Source organism: Ylistrum balloti, unplaced genomic scaffold (genome assembly GCF_031769215.1).
Source record: "Ylistrum balloti isolate Yb309-2 unplaced genomic scaffold, AGI_CSIRO_Ybal_v1 Utg369624, whole genome shotgun sequence".
NCBI lineage: Eukaryota > Metazoa > Mollusca > Bivalvia > Pectinida > Pectinidae > Ylistrum > Ylistrum balloti.
This window is the reverse complement of record NW_026781893.1, coordinates 964,356-983,611: the sequence shown is the minus strand read 5'-3', so window position 1 is coordinate 983,611 and position 19,256 is coordinate 964,356. Positions and strand designations below refer to the sequence as shown.

At 38.8% G+C, this 19,256-nt stretch overlaps 1 protein-coding gene across 1 annotated transcript; it reads right to left on the bottom strand.

Moving 5' to 3' along the window:
- Positions 1-4,414: 4,414 nt before the first annotated feature.
- LOC132550663 (venom protein 164-like) lies at positions 4,415-5,553 on the bottom strand. The gene is made up of 2 exons (XM_060214758.1): positions 5,512-5,553; positions 4,415-4,738 (listed from the first exon to the last, which is right to left on the bottom strand). The coding sequence occupies exons 1-2, from the start codon at positions 5,551-5,553 to the stop codon at positions 4,415-4,417; spliced, it is 366 nt and encodes a 121-aa protein (XP_060070741.1).
- Positions 5,554-19,256: the final 13,703 nt, after the last annotated feature.

The window sequence follows — 19,256 nt, the reverse complement described above, 5'->3', positions numbered from 1 at the left end:
ATACACAATGAACCTATGGACCCAAAGTATAAAACTTCTCAGGTATCGATATCACCGAATCCAGTAACCCGGATATCCGTATACTGAAATACCCAGGTGCACATAGGGCAACACATGAACATGATAACAATATTCAATCATTAACGGTATAATTTTCTTATGAGAGAAAAGGGAATTGTATCCATTTTGTGGTTATTCATTTGTTTACAAAGAAGATAAGGAGATATCGATAATAACTAGATAAATTACGAAACAACGTGATTAACCTTGATCAGCCTTGACAAACTGAAACAAAACCAAAATAAGTGACCCAATTAATCATTAACCAATTGAGGCGCACCTTAGTGACTGTTTGCGATCGTTAACCAATCGGGACACACCTTAGTGAGTGTTTGTAAATTTTAACTGATTTGAGTACACTTAGCTTAATAATGGCGATCATTAACTATAGTCATTAACAAACTGGAAAACACGTCGGTGAATACCGATTGGAGCACACGATAGTGCATTTTGACGAGAATTAACCACATGGTGTTCATTTTAGAGGGCGTAGGCGGTCAGCAACCAATTTGAGCACGCCGCGGTGAACTTTAGCTGTCTTTGACCAATTTGAGGAAAACGCATTAAAAAACTTAGTTAAATAAGATTTAAAGTTTTATCCAAATCGTGAACTGGTTAAAAACATGAGAAAATGTTGTTTAGCATTAACTTACCTCATAAGACAGCGGGAGACAGGTATCGCGTTTACCAGGCAGTTACAAGGGGCTCGCTGTGGGTTGATAACACAAAGGTCTAATGTTTGTTATTCATTGATGTGTTATCGTTGAACATTGGCTTCAACCGTAAGAAGGTTTACCTACACTGGGATAAGTTGGCTACTCTAGACACAAATGATCTAACAAGCGAAATCATGTTTATTAGGGGTTTTTGTTGTTGACTTTTGGGAGAGGGGAGGGGGTTTTTCTTTTCTTATTTGTACTTATGTTTTTTTATGTATGATTATATGTAAAGTTACCTTTGAAAAGTTACAAGGATTTAATAAGTTATCTGCATCAATGTATCGCCAGACCTTGCCTCGATTGATCAAATGTCGGCTAGTGTAAGACTTTGTGGTGTGTCGCACATATCTCGGTTTTCTGATAACGTGGACAAGAGTGTGTGTTAGTTTTGATACCTTATCTTGGTTTGTTTGGATTAGCTATAGAGTTGAATACAAATACCGATAACATTCATAAACCATAGACTTTACCTAATGTTCAAACCAGAGACGAATGCACGGGGAATTTTGACCAATTTGTTAAATATAAGATTTGAGTGTTGCTACTAATTTGATACACTTTGCAACGTCCATGTCTTTCTTTGTAAAGTTATTTTAGTGTTTTGTTGACAATGAGATGAAAGTTGTGTTGGGTTACGCTTGGTTGATTATAATTATCACCTCTAACATGTATTTTTTTGGGATGGAAAAGGAGAAAGAATAACATATTTTTATATATCTAAAGGAGTCTATTGGATCGGAATAAGAAGTGTGTTGATAATTGTAGAGAAAAAAACAAGGTCGAAATAACAATTGATATAAAGTGTGAGTGAAAGGAATTTGGGATGAAAGTGAAATTGACAAAAGTTGGTGCTTTTTAATTTCGTAAAAATGTGAGGTAGGAGTTATACAATAAAATTGGAAAATTATATCATGTTGACCATCATTTGGCAGTGAATTATCATGCATGCAAACCATGGGAGGAAATAAACGCAACATTCTAAACCAACAGAAAAATATCAATTTGTTAAATATATCTTAATTCAAACTCACAATCTTTTAAAAATACGTGTAAACCCGAGAAAACGGCGATACCACCTCCGTATAAATCTCCAGGAGTCCACGAGTACCACGTTGTCTTGACCGTGACCTTTGACCTGTATTTCGTCTCCTAAGGTTCAAAATCGAATATCACTGACGAATCCTAGAAGGACGAAACGGTTGTATGGTGCAATTAAAGTCATTTTTGGGCTCCGCTGAGTACGATTCTAAATTTCTATTTAAAAAAAGTGTAATTAATTTGTATTTTTTCTGTAAAACCATTTTTTCTGCCAATGCATTGTATAGACTCCTACCAGGAGCCGTTATTAGATAAAGTGTCCGAGAGATATCAAGATGTTTATGGTACTGAAATCTAATCAGTAGAGTCTATTGTTTTATTTACAGGAGTCATTAACAATGATTTGGGTAGAATTGAGATATAAGGATGTCATACAATGGATCTTGTTCATATAACAGATTTAGTACTTAGTGTAATTGCGGAATTACAAGATTACACTCTACAGAGAACTGTGTCAGTCTACATTCAGCATTATGTACCTTGCAATGCGTGTCAGTAATGTAAAACATTACGAGTTACCTCCCCTCGAAAGATAAATTCTAAAAAGTTTTATATAGCAGAAAGATGTCGACGTACTGATATCGTTATATTTTGCATTTAGGTGAAATCTCTATTTTTCTTCCATTGACTTAAAACATTGATTCAGTTTGGAGTAGAGGTTTATGGCAAAATATGCTAAAAATAGTTTAATAGATATAAAATTCATAGTCTGTTTATGGTATATATCATAATTAATACCGAATATTCCATTAGGAATGACATGCAAAAAAATCACGGTCACTTCCAACACCGGTTTCAAGAAGAAAATTGTTAATTTTTTTATTTGCTGAATTAGTTAGTGTCGTGGAGGATATTTTAATAGAGAAAATGGAGATTGTTTCCATAAAGTTAATGTTATGTCTAAATATTGTACCGATGTGTGTTTGCATATTAATTGATAAATTGCAGGCATAGCAACAATCCTACATGTATTGTCAGAAATGAAGGCTAGCGGTAAACACTATGAAAATAGTTATTGTTACTTTCATAAGAGAGAGATTCAAATTAGAAGTCAATTTGTACTATATGTACAATAATCAACTTGTCACCCAAGTCTCGTTTTCTTTCTTTTTTAAAATCATGTTTTTTACGGCTGCCAAAAAATCTGTACATTGGCAAATAAAAATTATAAAGTCACCAACGTACCTACCCTTTATTTTCTAATCAATATGTGCGTTATTCTCGTATGAGAATCAAAATTTTCTTTTTTTGAAAAAAAAAAATCATTTACAATTTTGTAAATTAATTTTAGTCTTTTGGAAATATACATCCAGTTTTATGGTATCTGCAGGACACTGAAATCTAAGTGCCAAAATTGTCAAATAAGGGACAAACACGTGTTTAGCTGCGTTCTCCCTCATCATGCCATAACAGCAAAATTTCTTATATGTATAACTGATGCACTTTTATCGTATACTATTGCATCATGTGCCGTGATAAATTTTGTGTTTTAGCATTTTAACTTAAAACATAATTATTACCATTTTTCACATACTTAGGATATTATTGTCTGTTTTCACAGCACATTACCTAACAGCATCACAGGAGATGTTTTAGCTTATTCTAATGTATAGATATATAGGATCTGAAATCAGTATTAATTTATTATGAGATTTTATATAGTTTCAGAAAACCATAAATGAAATGAAAACAAGTTTAAGATACTTTTTGTGACTTTTCCATTTCTGAATAGGTGTATCACTGCATCTCCAACTTATAGTATTTACATGTCACAGTTGAGTGGAAATTCAAGGGCCTGTTCCCATCATCACGATTTTCGTGCAAGAAATCGTCACGGATAAACTCGTAACACAGGGGTTCACAAGATGCAGGTTGATGAAAATTATGGAGAAGATTCATGGTCGCCATAGCGATCTCAAAGAGAAATATTCTTTTTCTTTGTGTGATATGAAACTGGACGTGTTTAATGCTCGTTAGTATATCTGTTGGTTCCGTTGTTGTATACCTTGGTTTCATTTGAAAACGTGGCATTACTTTCTTGGATTTACGTGGCGGGTGTCGTCGATGTAGTAGAAGGCGTTTACTCTTCCAGAACATCTGGTCTTATTCTCCTTGAATTTTCTATCCATGACGAAATGCCATTGCCCATATTATGACATCACAGTCGATTTCTGACTAGTGCAACCAATGAAAAACGCTCCAGAATGTATTAACAGAGTGAGCAATATTTTTACATGTGAATTCACTGGCCAACAGGCCTGTTATATGATAATATTATGTAATGTTACACTAATAGGTCTCCTTTCAATTATTCCTCGGTTGTGATGCACATATGGTAATACAAATAATTGTCACAATATATTGTGAGGGGGTGGGGGAGTGGAATGAATGATTGGAGAATTGCTGGTACAGAGATAAGGTAACATTAGTTTTTTTGCTGGATTATTTTAATGGTGCATTCCCTTGTAATTATAACCCCTATATACGATAATTCGATGTGTCTCTGGGTATGCGAGTGAAACCCCGAACTTAAAACCTCAATGAGGTGCTGGTGTGCTGTGCGCCTCGTCCGCGGGAATACATTTGGGATTGGTGTGGTGTCCGTTGCTGAGAATGGTGGTGCCCTCACAGACAAGACCTTCGTCACAGGGACAGTAGTCATTGAATATCCCGTTAAATTGCTGTAGGAACACGTGACAAGTGAGTCCTTGGTACCTCTTTGGACGACACACCCCGGACGTATGTTGGAATATAAAACGTTTGTGGTTGGCGGTCCGTTTGTCCGCGTCGGCTACACAACATTCCCATTCTCCACAGTCTGACTGATCATGACAAACCTGTTCTGTCTGACCGTCCACTAACTGAAGCATAAACACAATTTCCGAACAAAAGTAAACATCGTACCTTTATTTTAGACTTATCACAGAATGACCTTGTGATTAATTATCGCTCGTTACATGCTGTTCGTTACTGATATAAATTCACGTGCAATAACACCTAGCGGAGTTATGATTTGTTGAAAGGTGCCATTGTTTTTACTACTACGTCATCGGTGATAAGATGTCACAAACGATACAGAGTGAAAATATTGCAAATTTATTTCTGATTTCAATATCCTTACATCCTATTTTGACAAATGGTTTGTTTGGTAATGTATGTATTTCAATAATGCGGCATACAGAATATAACATCCGTCTAAACCTTGAAGATTGAAGCTCGGACAAATGCAAAATTTTTTATACTTGTTTCATCAATTTCATGTGATGAGAAAACACGTGTAAAAATATCTGTTTCTTGCACATTATAAGTAAAGTAATTGTTATACTGCAGAGTGTTTGGTTGAGGATGTGGATCTTTTTCTGGACAGTGCCTTAACTATGGTTGAATTTCTAGGACTATAACCTACGTCACAAAGTATCGATAGTATAAGTCGATACATCAAATCCTTAAAATCGTATCAATTCCCTAAATTAAACATTTAAAACAACATTGCGGTTCTCACACGAAATCCTATAAGAAACGTCAACGTGACTTGGAATGACTCAGGGGCAATAATGATGTGGACTCGAACATATAAATCCAATGTTTTGTGTACTGAAATCAAACATTTGATTCACAAACAGGGTCAACTTACCAGAATAGCAACTAGGAGAGGGAATAAAGCCAGAACCTTCATGGCTGTGATTGTTGTGGAATTCTAGCTCTGTGTTTCACTTGTTTGTGACTCGCAGTCTGGGAATGCGGACACCTGTTCCCTCAGAGTGACCACGCCACTATCGTTAGTGCAAATCAGTAACGAATGAGTTCAGTTTGTATGACGGAATGAAACTTGGACATGTACAACAGTACTGACGGATAGGACTCTCTGACACCGGATATTTACAACAGTGCTGACCTACTGACACCGGATATTTACAACAGTATTGACGGATAGGACTGACTGACACCGGATATTTACAACAGTACTGACGGATAGGACAGACTGACACAGGATATTTACAACCGTACTGACGGATAGGACTGACTGACACCGGATATTCACAACAGTACTGACGGATAGGACGGACTGACACCAGGTAGTTACAACAGTACTGACGGACAGGACATACTGACACCGGATATTTACAACAGTACTGACGGATAGGACAGACTGACACCGGATATTTACAACAGTACTGTTAGGTAGGACTGACTGACACCGGGTATTTACAACGGTACTGTTAGGTAGGACTGGTTGACACCGGGTATTTACAACAGTACTGTTAGGTAGGACTGACTGACACCGGGTATTTACAACAGTACTGACGGATAGGACATACTGACACCGGATATTTACAACAGTACTGTTAGGTAGGACTGATTGACACCGGGTATTTACAACAGTACTGTTAGGTAGGACTGATTGACACCGGGTATTTACAACAGTACTGTTAGGTAGGACTGACTGACACCGGGTATTTTACAACAGTACTGACGGATAGGACATACTGACACCGGATATTTACAACAATACTGTTAGGTAGGACTGATTGACACCGTTTATTTACAACAGTACTGTTAGGTAGGACTGATTGACACCGTTTATTTACAACAGTACTGTTAGGTAGGACTGACTGACATCGGATATTTACAACAGTACTGGCTGACAGGACATTTGCAACAATACTGGCTGACAGGACTGACTGACACCGGATATTTACAACAGTACTGACGGACAGGACATACTGACACCGGATATTTACAACAGTACTGACGGATAAGACAGACTGACACCGGATATTTACAACAGTACTGTTAGGTAGGACTGACTGACACCGGGTATTTACAACAGTACTGTTAGGTAGGACTGGTTGACACCGGGTATTTACAACCGTACTGTTAGGTAGGACTGACTGACACCGGGTATTTACAACAGTACTGACGGATAGGACATACTGACACCGGAAATTAACAACAGTACTGTTAGGTAGGACTGATTGACACCGGGTATTTACAACAGTACTGTTAGGTAGGACTGATTGACACCGGGTATTTACAACAGTACTGTTAGGTAGGACTGACTGACATCGGATATTTACAACAGTACTGGCTGACAGGACTGACTGACACCGGATATTTACAACAGTACTGACGGATAGGACTGACTGACATCGGATATTTACAGCAGTACTGTTAGGTAGGACTGATTGACACCGGATATTTACAACAGTACTGACGGACAGGACATACTGACACCGGATATTTACAACAGTATTGACGGATAGGACGGACTGACACCGGATATTTACAACAGTACTGACGGACAGGACATACTGACACCGGATATTTACAACAGTACTGACGGATAGGACGGACTGACACCGGATATTTACAACAGTACTGTTAGGTAGGACTGACTGACACCGGGTATTTTACAACAGTACTGACGGATAGGACATACTGACACCGGATATTTACAACAATACTGTTAGGTAGGACTGATTGACACCGTTTATTTACAACAGTACTGTTAGGTAGGACTGATTGACACCGTTTATTTACAACAGTACTGTTAGGTAGAACTGACTGACATCGGATATTTACAACAGTACTGGCTGACAGGACTGACTGACATCGGATATTTGCAGCAATACTGGCTGACAGGACTGACTGACGCCGGATATTTACAACAGTACTGACGGATAGAACGGACTGACACCGGACATTTACATTAGTACTGCTAGGTAGGACTGACTGACACCGGATATTTACAACATTAATGACGGACAGGACGGACTGACACCGGATATTTACAACCATTCTGACGGATAGGACGGACTGATGGCTACGTGTAAATATGTACAACATGTATGGTTGTTTATATGCTTATACTGGAGATTAGAAATGGACATCACGGTAAAAAAAGATTACTTTCTTTACTGATTGTAAGTGTTTTTAAAACTTCAAGTTACGTTTCTGTGATATTCCGATATTCAGAGTCGATTTCTAAAATTCCCTTTTTCAGCAATAGATATTATCATGAGTGTTTTATTTGATTAATGAAAGTCAATTCAGAATTACGAATTAAGTAGCATTAATTGCCAACTTTGTCGCGACCAATTCAGACAAGAAGTCATTGTTCATAAGTTGATACACTTGATATGATATATATATGTATATGCAATGATAAAAATAAACCAGTAAAATTTCGTTTTATCGTTATGTCGCTTTAACACGAGACGAATACATTAAACCAGACAAATAATCGTCATTCTAAAATAATTCGAGTCCAAAAGTGTTATTTCCATCGCAATACCAACGACAAAAAACAAAAACTAAGGACTTCACAGTTTTGTTCGTAACGGTGTACCTGACATGTTCTCAGCCAATCAAAACACTCCGCTTTCAACCGTTGATGGTATATCACTAGAAGCTCCACCCACACTACATGTCGGTGTCCTAGGCTCGGTTATAACCGGAAAAGGACGTTAAGCTCCAAAAAAGAAAAGAAAAACACGACATGTCGACAGATTTGTGTCAGGGTGTAGGTCAAGGCATACGAAAAAGCTTATAATACTTCTTTGCGGGGATCGTCTTTCTAACTTTTTGTTTGTATCGAGTCATACTGTATATAATCAAACTCCTTATCTGTATCTCTGAATGGGAAATATAAAGGTTCATTGATAAAACAACGGACATCGTGGAGACAAGAGATAAATGACGGGAGACTCATCCGATGTTGCCAGTACGCTTCTTTCAAATGGGGATTGGGATATATGTATCATTCTGTATAGAATTATCAAGTAACAATAGGCCTAGGCAAGATCCAGCCAGTACAAGCAAGGTCCAGACTAGTGTTAAAGTAAGGGAAGAAGAGATGCAGTTTTAAGATTAAATTTTTAGGAACAAATCAAACTGTTCAAGTGTCATAGTTCATAGTTCATCTTTCCATCCATAAGGTGATGGTGTTTCGAAACGTTTTAGGTGATGTAACATTTAATGACATTTAATGACAAATTTATGGACGCATGCTTTAAGCCTTTATATCCATATCTGAAACACAGTGATAAATATACAAATTGTGTCAATGGCTTTTAAAAGTTAACGCATATCATAGTTATCAATAATCATAAATTCTATCTTGAAAGTGTTCATCCAAAATTTACTCAAAGTATCTAACTGAATTTGCATTAACAATATGAACGGGAAGATTATTCCGAGTGTCTACAACTCTAAAGGTAAAATGGTTGCTCCTAAGTTCCGTGTTACAACGACATTTAAAAATTTTGAAATTGTGCCCGCGAGTTCTCTCATTATTATCAAAAGTGAATAACTTTGAGGTGACTCTTCCATCAAATATATTGTGAGCTATTTGACGTAACGTGTAACACAAATTTATTGTACAATTAACTTATATGTCATATTGAATGTATGAAACATTTTACATTTGCTGTATGAGTGAGCAAAGCAGATGTATCGAATCATCTCCGTGGATGAAAGTCAGAGCCATTGTTAACCCGTTAGAAGATAACGACCGAATCTTTCACGAAACGATTGACTAACACTCACATAGTACAGAGTAAAGTCAGTAACAGCATCAAGGGCGTATATCATCTGCAAGCTATAACTATGCATGCATTTCAAAATAGTAGTGTTTCAGTTCATGGAAACAATCAGCAAAGTTAATAAAAAAACGTAAGCAATTATGTGTATTCGACATGATATTTGATTAGCACGAATATTCCTCTGTGCATCATAGTGACCCATTTTGTGGGGACAATCGATACCAGTAATTCCTTTTTTAAACGTAGTCATCAATTTTTAACGTTTACATCAAAATAACAAAGAAAAAATATAATAAAAACAAAAACATAATACAAAACCAAATAAAAACAACCCAAAATAGCAATAGTTTACAAATTAAACATTTATTTGACATAATCGTCATAAAAGTTAGCATTAACTAAACTAAGAGATGAACACACATTTACCTGTATTATAAATATTTATATATTGGTAAGGAAACAATTGTCACGTAGATATTTTGAACAATTACATAATCACAATAAAATAAATCTTAAATCTTGGGGGGGGGGGGGGGGGGGGGGGAGTTACAGTTAAGAAACATCATCCAAAGAATAAACTGAAAAATACGTACAATTCCATGGATGTCGCTGATGATCAAAATGTCTAAACAAAATTCAAACAATCATGTTACACATTACATAAAAAAAGTAATACACATCCTTCCTTCCAGAGTATTGATGATTGGCTAACAAAAACTGGAAATTAAAAAAAAAGAACAAAAAAAAAAACTCACATCAATTCCGGCGCTTAAGTGAGTACCTACTCCCTTCCACCTCATTTTCGATCTCCACCACTTCTACAATTAAAATATATATTTTTTTTCTTTAAATGGATAACAATTTATGAAACAGAATCAATTACCTATACACATCAGTTCTCAATTGCATTTTTTACAGGTGACCAATAGAAGAACACATCCGTACTCGAGAAAGAGCCCGGCAGAGCTGCTGCTCAGTACAATTACTCAGACGAGTTTGAGCAGTATTTATCTACCTTCTAATGAATAAGAGTTATCTCCCCATTCATGCAGTGATGTTCAATTTTAAATCATTTTACAAATGTAATTGACATCTAACTGTATATTACTAAGACGCTTACAACAGAATTGACGTCTCCTTCTGCTCTCGCCGGAATGGCTTGTGATATGAGATATCGGTAACACGTCCTGATAGTGAATGCTCAGCAGCCAGCGCAGTCGGGCTACTCGTCGGCACGTGAGCTGTCAGTGTGTACAGGTTACGTCGCATGCGGTACGACTGGTGCGTCCCCGTACTGCTGTCAGTGTGTACAGGTTATGCATGTGTACAAATCACGCACGAAACGATCAGTGGCTCTGCTATTTATTGCTATTGCAGCGACCCGTAGAGTTCGGCAGTAAGCTCGTAAAGCAGCAGTTAGGCAAAGTGTGCGCTCGCCCGTAGCTGTACTGCTGAGCAGTCAGCGGTGCTGGGTGTTACTAGTTAGGGTAGCTCGTTCGTGCAATTAATTGTGTTGTTATAGCAACCTGTATATATCACACAGTACATTTAGTACATAAGCACAGGCAGTTATTGCTCAAACATAGGTGTATATATTGGCAGGTTTCTTTAACATTGTTACATCCTGTGGAGGTGGGTAAACCGGTTTGGAATAACAAGTGACGACTGGTACGAACCATAGGGAACACGTCACAGTTTTGGAACGAAAATCGAATTTGGAGGGACTTGGGAATTTATTTGACGATGCTAAAGAATCTTTAGATCGTAATAACACAACACCGACGACCTTCACAAATTAGTGCGTGACCTAGAGGATCGGATAGTGAACGTTCATACTCGGAACGTCTGCAAACGCCGCTCTGGATGACGACGTCCTCGGGTAAAGTGCCGATTCATGCGTCAGACCCTACAGTTTTCGTATTTCGTGAACGGGACGAGGAGGACTGTGAACGTGTTGATAGTGATTTCATCGGAGAAATGGATGAGAATACATGGGATTATCTCTTTTGATCCGGATTCATCGGATTGGTCCGAGGCGCGCCTCTAACGCGCCTGACCGCAACGGCCCCTACCGAGAAACCGCGTATCATCGGTGCGCGAATCACAGTCTTTTAATATCGCGAGAGTTAGGAAGCAGGCTCCTATGGCTCTCAGGGTGCTTTGTTTGGAGTTTATAAACAATTTACTGCTGAGGTGGAGGAGCGCTGTAAGGTGTATAGATTTTTACAAGGATATTGTTTTTTGTAAAAATTGGAATCCGTCTATTAAATGTGAGCTCTGTTCTCTTGATATGTCCGATTAATGGCATTCAAGCGTAGCTTAAACACTCATCATTTTGTGGTTTTAGCGAAACAGGGACTTGCTGATATCTTTAAATAGGATTGTGAAGCCTTCGTCCAAGTGTCTGGTAAATCAACAAATTGTCGATCATGTTTGTTTGCAACCTATTTTTAAGTAATCCTTTTCCTATAAAGTATGAAACGGCACCATATCTGCTTAGAATCCAGTATTTTTGACAAAAAGTGTGTTATGGACAGTGAAATATACACAATGACAAAGTGCCTCACCGCGGTGACAACTGCTAACGGACACACCTGTATACGTATATACGTAACCTACCTGTGATATATTTGGACCGTACACCTCTCCGAGAGATTTTCACAATGCCTTTTAGTAGAGCTTCAACTTCGACGGCAAAGAACACTGAACAATCCATAACTCAGCGATTGGACGAAATTACCCAGATTCTGTCTAATATGGTGTCGGCTTTATGGCTTGGCCTAGCCATGAGAGGATATTGTTGAAATAAAAATAAACCATTTAATTTTTTCTCTCCGATCAACATGCTTCCATTTTTATTTCTTCTTTTCTTTTCTCCTCCTTTTTTAGAGATTTTTCCCCAAGGGAGCTAAACATATGCATTTTCATAACGTAAGTTGTGAGTTTTCTCCCTTCCACAACCCATTATATGCATATCCATAACATCCGCCCCTTTAATTCAAAATTGTATATACAATTTTGCCATGGGTGTAGAAGGGAGTCAACAACATAACTAGATGCAAAATTAACGATATAACACTTAAATTCTTGAATCAATAACCCAAAGAAACAGTCATAAATTGATTCCTTCCATCAGACATAGATCAAATTACAGTGAAGATAGTTTTTTTCAGGATACTTTACAAAACATATCATTGTTTCTTAAAAGGCTATCCCAAAAGCATACAGAAAGAATAGTTATCAACTCTCAAATAGGAACGAAATACAAATAACCGTGAATGTAACCATAACACGACAGGATTGCACTTTCAGTATCTATACTGAGAGGAAAAAGAAACGCAATTAGCACCAAGTTAATATTGTAAATTAAATCCTTGACGTACATCCTTGAAACTTGACAAATGTGTGCATTTGATTTAGGTCCCTATGGTACCGTATTAAAATCACTGTTGCATAACTAAACCGCACACGCCGCTTGTACAAAAGGATATGAGAAAAAGCACGATATCTCTAACCCAGTAAAAAGGATTGGTTCAAAATCTGTGTGTGCGAATCTTAAGACATATTCGTCTTGATTTCCCATATTTCAAGCATTAACAGTTCACCGTAAAAATGCCACGACTCTCCGAAGTTGACAGGGGTCGTGCCATTGCACTTCTTATGCAAGGTACCCCGCAAAATCAGGTCGCTAATCAATTTGTAGTCCATCCATCGAACATTTGCCGTCTCATCCAAAGACTACATGCCACCGGAAGGGTTGCAGACTGTCCCCGAAGCGGTCGCCCTCGTGTGACGACGCGTCGGCAGGATAGGGCAATGCGACTTTCACACCAACGCAATCGATTTCTGATGGCCACGGAAACAGCAAGGAACACAATTGGGCGTTATCATGTTCCAATTGATCCAAAGACAGTGCGTACTCGACTGCGTGCCTTCGGTCTAAGACATTCCGTAAGACGCTTCCTAATGCAAAGTTGGAGAAGGGTCCTGCTCTCAGATAAGTCCAGATTTTCCCTTTACGGCCGACGTCGTGTCTATAGACGTACCCACGAGCGCTATGCAGATGCTTACGTGATAGAGAATGATCGCTTTGGAGGAGGATCGGTCATGGTATGGGGAGGGATTGCGCATGGTATCAAGACTCCTCTGGTCGTTATTCAGGGGAATCTCACTGCCGTCCGCTATAGAGATCAAGTCCTAGCACCGCATGTTGTTCCTCCAGTACAGCAGCATCAACTGACGTTTCAGCAGGACAACGCCCGGCCGCACACACGACATTGATGGGTCCAGAACGCACTTCATTTTGAGTGGGGTACTCTTGAATCAACGTCAAATTTGAAAGGTTTACTTAACGTACACGAATCAAATTCTCGTAGATGACAGAGTGGTCAGCTATCTTCCAGTTACACCATGATTACATTCTAAAACCCTTTTCTATATCCCGTAGTTGACCTGGAATTTCCTCATTGCGTTTCTTTTTCCTTCGGTATAAATTCAACACATCATAATATGTGATTGCTTGCAAGGTGTATGTTCCATTATAGTAATCTGTGAATGAGTTCAGCAGATTGTGTACAAGAACCCATGCAAGATCTACATAGTAGTATTGTTAACTGATCATGATACAACTACATGTAGATAAAATAGGTTCCACCTCAACCAGGAAATTTCAGCGCATTTATGTTGCTAACAGGAGCTACCATCAGCGTTCATATATTCAGTACAACAGTACAATATGTACTTAGATTATGAAATTTCCTTGAGTCATATGTTTTGTCAGGTAAAGATGTATAACAACTGCACATATAACATGACGCTTGGATTCAAACTATTTTACATAAATCAAATGTTCAAGACACAAATTGTTGATAAACTAGCCTACACAAGAGGAGGTGGACTAGCGTGATTCTTTGCCTTTGTTTTGATGTCCAACTCTAGAAAAGAAACACATTTCGCATTTTGAGCCGGTTCCCCCTTTAGATGTACAAGATATTCAAATTCTTGTCATGATTTCCTCATTGCAAGAACACGTTTGACTTTTCCATGATCGGATATGGAGGGAGAGAGCTCAGCAGGATTCACATGATCCGAGCCCCTGTATGGAAGTGGTTTTTGACGAAAACGTTGTGGACGACAAAGAGAACCTAGAATCAACGGTGGAGTAGGCTCTTTCTCCAGACTATCTGGTGATTCATTTGCAGACCTAAATGCACTCCTAGGATGTTGATGGGACAGCGGAATCTTGGGAAACAGATCCCGAATTTGACTCGGTAGAGTGGAAACCGATGTACTATCATTGTGTTCTACAGAAACTGGGCCGCCGGGCTTTTTAGTAAAATTTGAGTCCGATGAATCTGTCGTGTTGATAGACCATCCCTGAGACTGTGGAGAATTAACACAGGTTCTTTGGGTAATATCAACAGCTGTAGGTTGGTCAAAGTCACTCTGTGGAAGTTGGTCAACATCTGTACTAGTAATGTATACTTTCTGGAGTCCATGATTTGAAATATTTGCTGATGTGACATCTGGAAGTAAGTAGCCTGCAGGTTCTGGAACACGCACAAAAACAGCTTTCAGTCTGTCCTTATGTATAGCACGTGTAAGAATCTTAACACTTTCTTTATCTAGTAAACGCACTAGATGATCTGATATGACATTTTGTACAACGTATGGAGTCTTGAGTAAGTATACATAGTCACCTTTCGCGATATTAAAAACTTTGTCCCAGTGGTGGTCGTCTTGGATGAAGGGTGCCAAACGCTAAACTAGTGTTCGATGTGTCCTCTCTACTGAACCGAGACAATGATGCGTAAAGCTTGGAGTATACTCCTGCCTTATATCAAGTACAAGAGGAAATTAACACAGATCCTTGGTCTGACAGGAAAGTGTTACATGTTCCGAATATTGTTATCAATGAATACATTGCCTCTGAGACTGTAACAGACTGTAATTTCCCAAACTTCAAATTAACGGGACGATGTAGGAAATGAAACTATTCCAGATTTTGTATGCGCCTTAGTTACTTCACGCTCTTGGCACCCATGACACGATCTCATATACTCCGCGACACGGGTTGTCATACCTGGGAAGTAATACGAATCCTTTACACTGTTTAACGTGTGCTGTATTCCTCCATGTCCTGCCATAGGTGTGTCGTAATGCAGTTGAATAACAGCCTTGATCATCACTTCAGGAAGCAAAAGCTGATATTGTTGAAGATATTTTGTTCTTTTGCATTTGGTAACACGTGAATGGAACAAGACATCACTAATAAGTACGCAATCTAAACTTTCCATCACAATCCTTCTTGCCTTCTTTTGAGAAGTAGGTAAGTTTCCGTTACGCAGATAATCGATCATGCAACGCCATGTTGGGTCTTTCTACTGTAATTCCTTGACAGCATTAAGGTCAAAAGATCCTTGTGAAAATATGGTCATGTCATGAATTCTGTCAGACACCTTAAGATCAGATCCATTATAAACAGAAGAAGAATGTACCTCATCCTTGCTAGTGAAGTCTTGCCTGCTAGGAACAAGTGAAATAACACCATCTGGTACATCAAAATCGTTACAGGAGTCACTCTGATCCATACATTCCTGTACTGTCAAGTCAATATGCGAATCACTTACAATATCCTTCCGTCCCCTTAGCTCATTTGAGCTCATAGAAGATTCACTTACAATATCTTTCCGTCCCCCTGGCTCCTTTGAGCTCATAGAAGATTCATACTTGACATTTTCCCCAACTACAGTTCCCTTCAGAAAAGAATCTCTCCTCTGTACCGTCGCTTTCCTTTTAAATGTCTTCTTCTTAGCTGATTTATCAGAATCATGATCTTCTGTATCAGCATCATACACATTGTCATGGTGTATAGGAGCTGGTGATTGTGTCTCAACTACATCCAATTGTAAAGGTAATATAGCCGTTGCAAACAATTGTACATTGTTGACCTCATCTGGAAATGAAGATTGCGTATCAGAACAGCCAACCAGCAAACTTTTCAAGCGGTGACCCTCTGGTAAAACGATACTCCCTAGTTTTTTCTGTCACATACAGGAAATGAGGGTCATCTTCCTCTGGACTTTAAAAATCTCTAGATTCCTGAGGCGATCTAGAAAGGGTGTCAGCTACCTGCATCTGGGCTGCTGCCTTGTAGCGAATTTCAAATTTGAATTGTTGGAGAATATCGATCCACCGCTCATAAATTGCACCTTTCATTTGTTTTTGAAATAACGGTTTCAGGGCTTGATGGTCGCATTCTATGATAAACCTGTTGCCACGCAAATAAGATGCACAATCGGGAATTGCTGTGGCCATTCCAAGAAGTTCCAGTTTGGTTGGTCCGTATGACCTTTGCCATCGACTCAGTGACTTCGATCCAAAACGAATCACTCTGATATCGTCTGTTGATTCATCTTTTTGATAAAGCATATACCCTATTCCTCTTGAACAGGTGTCAACGCCGAAATAAAATGTTTTGGTAAAGCCTGGAAGTGCCAGAATATCGCAATTCACCAGCAAAGATTTCAGTTTATCCAAAGCATCTTGTTGCGTCTTTGACCAGTAAAAAGAGACACTAGACTGAGTAAGACAAACCAAAGGTTGGGCTTCCGCACTATAATTTGGTATAAACTTTCTGAACCAATTGAATAAACCAAGTATTCGCCTCAAAGCCTTGATATCCTTTAGGGAACAAATGTTTCTAGTGGCATCCACACGATCTGGTGGTGGAGAGATATCATCTGCTGAAATCTGATGATCAAGAAAAATGCATGATTTCTGTGCAAAGGAACATTTCTTTGGATTGAGCTTCAATCCCGCTGCCTCAAGTCGTTGGAACACCTCCTTAACATCCTTCATGTGTTGTCCAAAAGTTGGGAACTGATCAGGACATCATCAATATAACAGAGACAAGATCTAAATGTGAGTCCTCTCAAGACCGTGTCCATCAAAAGCTGAAAAGTGCTGGGAGCTGTACTTAACCCCATAGAAAGCCTTTGAAATTTGAAAGTCCCGTAACATGTGTTGAATGCAGTTAATCCTGTACTTTCAGGGTCAATTGGCATGTGGGAGAATCCTTTGGATAAGTCGATGGATGTAAAGTAGGCCGGTTTTCTGTCAGCAAAAAATTCTGTGAGTTCTTGCAGGTTCGGAATTTGGTACTGAAATATCTGTGTCTGCGAATGGAGGTAGCGAAAATCTACACAGAAACGAAATTTTGATAGACTAGATGCCTTGGTAATATGATTAGTTAGTTGACCTGAGTGATATTCTTTAGATACAAGTACAACTGGGCTTGTAATGTCTACCTGTTCCGACTCCTTCACTGGTGCTCTAATTCCCTGATCCAACAATTCATCAATCTGATGCCTCAAAACCTCACGTTTATCTGGTGGAAGGCGGTATGGTCTTTGATGTCTTGACTTAGCATCCGGCTTAAGCAGGATCCTGTGTGGAACTATATCTGTAAGGCCAAGATTTGGTGACTCTGGAGTGACAAACAGGCCTTTGTGATGACGGAGCAAGTCTTGCAGACTTTCCTTCTCTTGTGGTGCCAAGTGTTCCGGTATTTCAAACAAAGAGTCGAAGGAAGTGGTAACACCTGTAATTATCCCTTGTGCAGAGCCGGTGGGCTTCTGTACATTTTGCAAAGTGTCCGTTGATAGCTGATAAGTTTCATAATCTAACATATATATATATAAAGTATGCTCAAATCGTGCTATCGTCCTTCCTTGAAGCAAAGTTACAGGATTTAAATTTGGATTTAAAATCTTGATTGGAACAAAATCGTCTCTTGCAACTGTCACTAATGACCTGGTAACCAAAAGGCTTATGAATACAGTAGCTACTTCCGGAATAGATGCCTTGTGAACCATTCAGTATGTGTTTTGGCACTGCTCCCCATAACAAAACTTCTGAATTTGGAGGTAGGACTATTCGTTTGGGACACACAACTGAAAATGACTTATCAAAATCCAGAATAACCCCTTTGTCTTGCAGATATTTTACTCCTAGAATCAATGGATGAGATGTACAAGGTAGAATATGTACTAGCATATGATGAACAAATCCAGCTACTTGTATTTTTATTATTGCTGTGCCAATGATATTGATTGGTTTATTGTCTGCCATTAAAAATTTTTGGTCCGGAATACGTTGAAAGTTATTTTTGAAGTAAGATGGGATGTTGTCATACAAATTCTCACTTATAACATTTAAAGAGCTACCCGTGTCATCTAGAGCATTTAGGATGATTTTTGAAAGGGAGAAATAAAAAGCTTGGTGGTGAAAGATCATGGACTTGAGCTTGATCTGACCCCACACTTATAGAATTTACATTCGGTTTCCCGAGGAGGGAGGTCTGTTTCATCCCAGGTTCTGTTGGTTTCCCTGGTTTCCTGGAGTAAAAGGGCTGCTCCTTCCTTGGTTCTGCTGGTTTCCCTGTGCAGATTTATTGGTAAGCAATCTACATGAGAAAACTGGATGGCCCCACTGTTGACAAAGCTGGCACTGTAGCCCTGTGCTTGATTCTCCAATTCCATTCCAGTTACAAAGCCGTTTAGGATGACCCTGACCATGACATGCAAAACATTTGATTTGTTGACTGAAACTCCTGCTGTCACCATGCTGCTGAGCTGGACTGAATTGATGGCGAGTCTGGCGGACTGGCCAAGAACTTGATTGTTTATTGGATGGTCTGACTGCCATAGACTCCACCAGAGTAGTCAGCTTGTCTATCTGGCCTTGACCTGCTGTCCAAGTTTGGTACTTTTTTTTCCCGGAGACATGAAACAGACTACTCCACTAGAGACCTCTTGGTGTTTCCTATACCCAC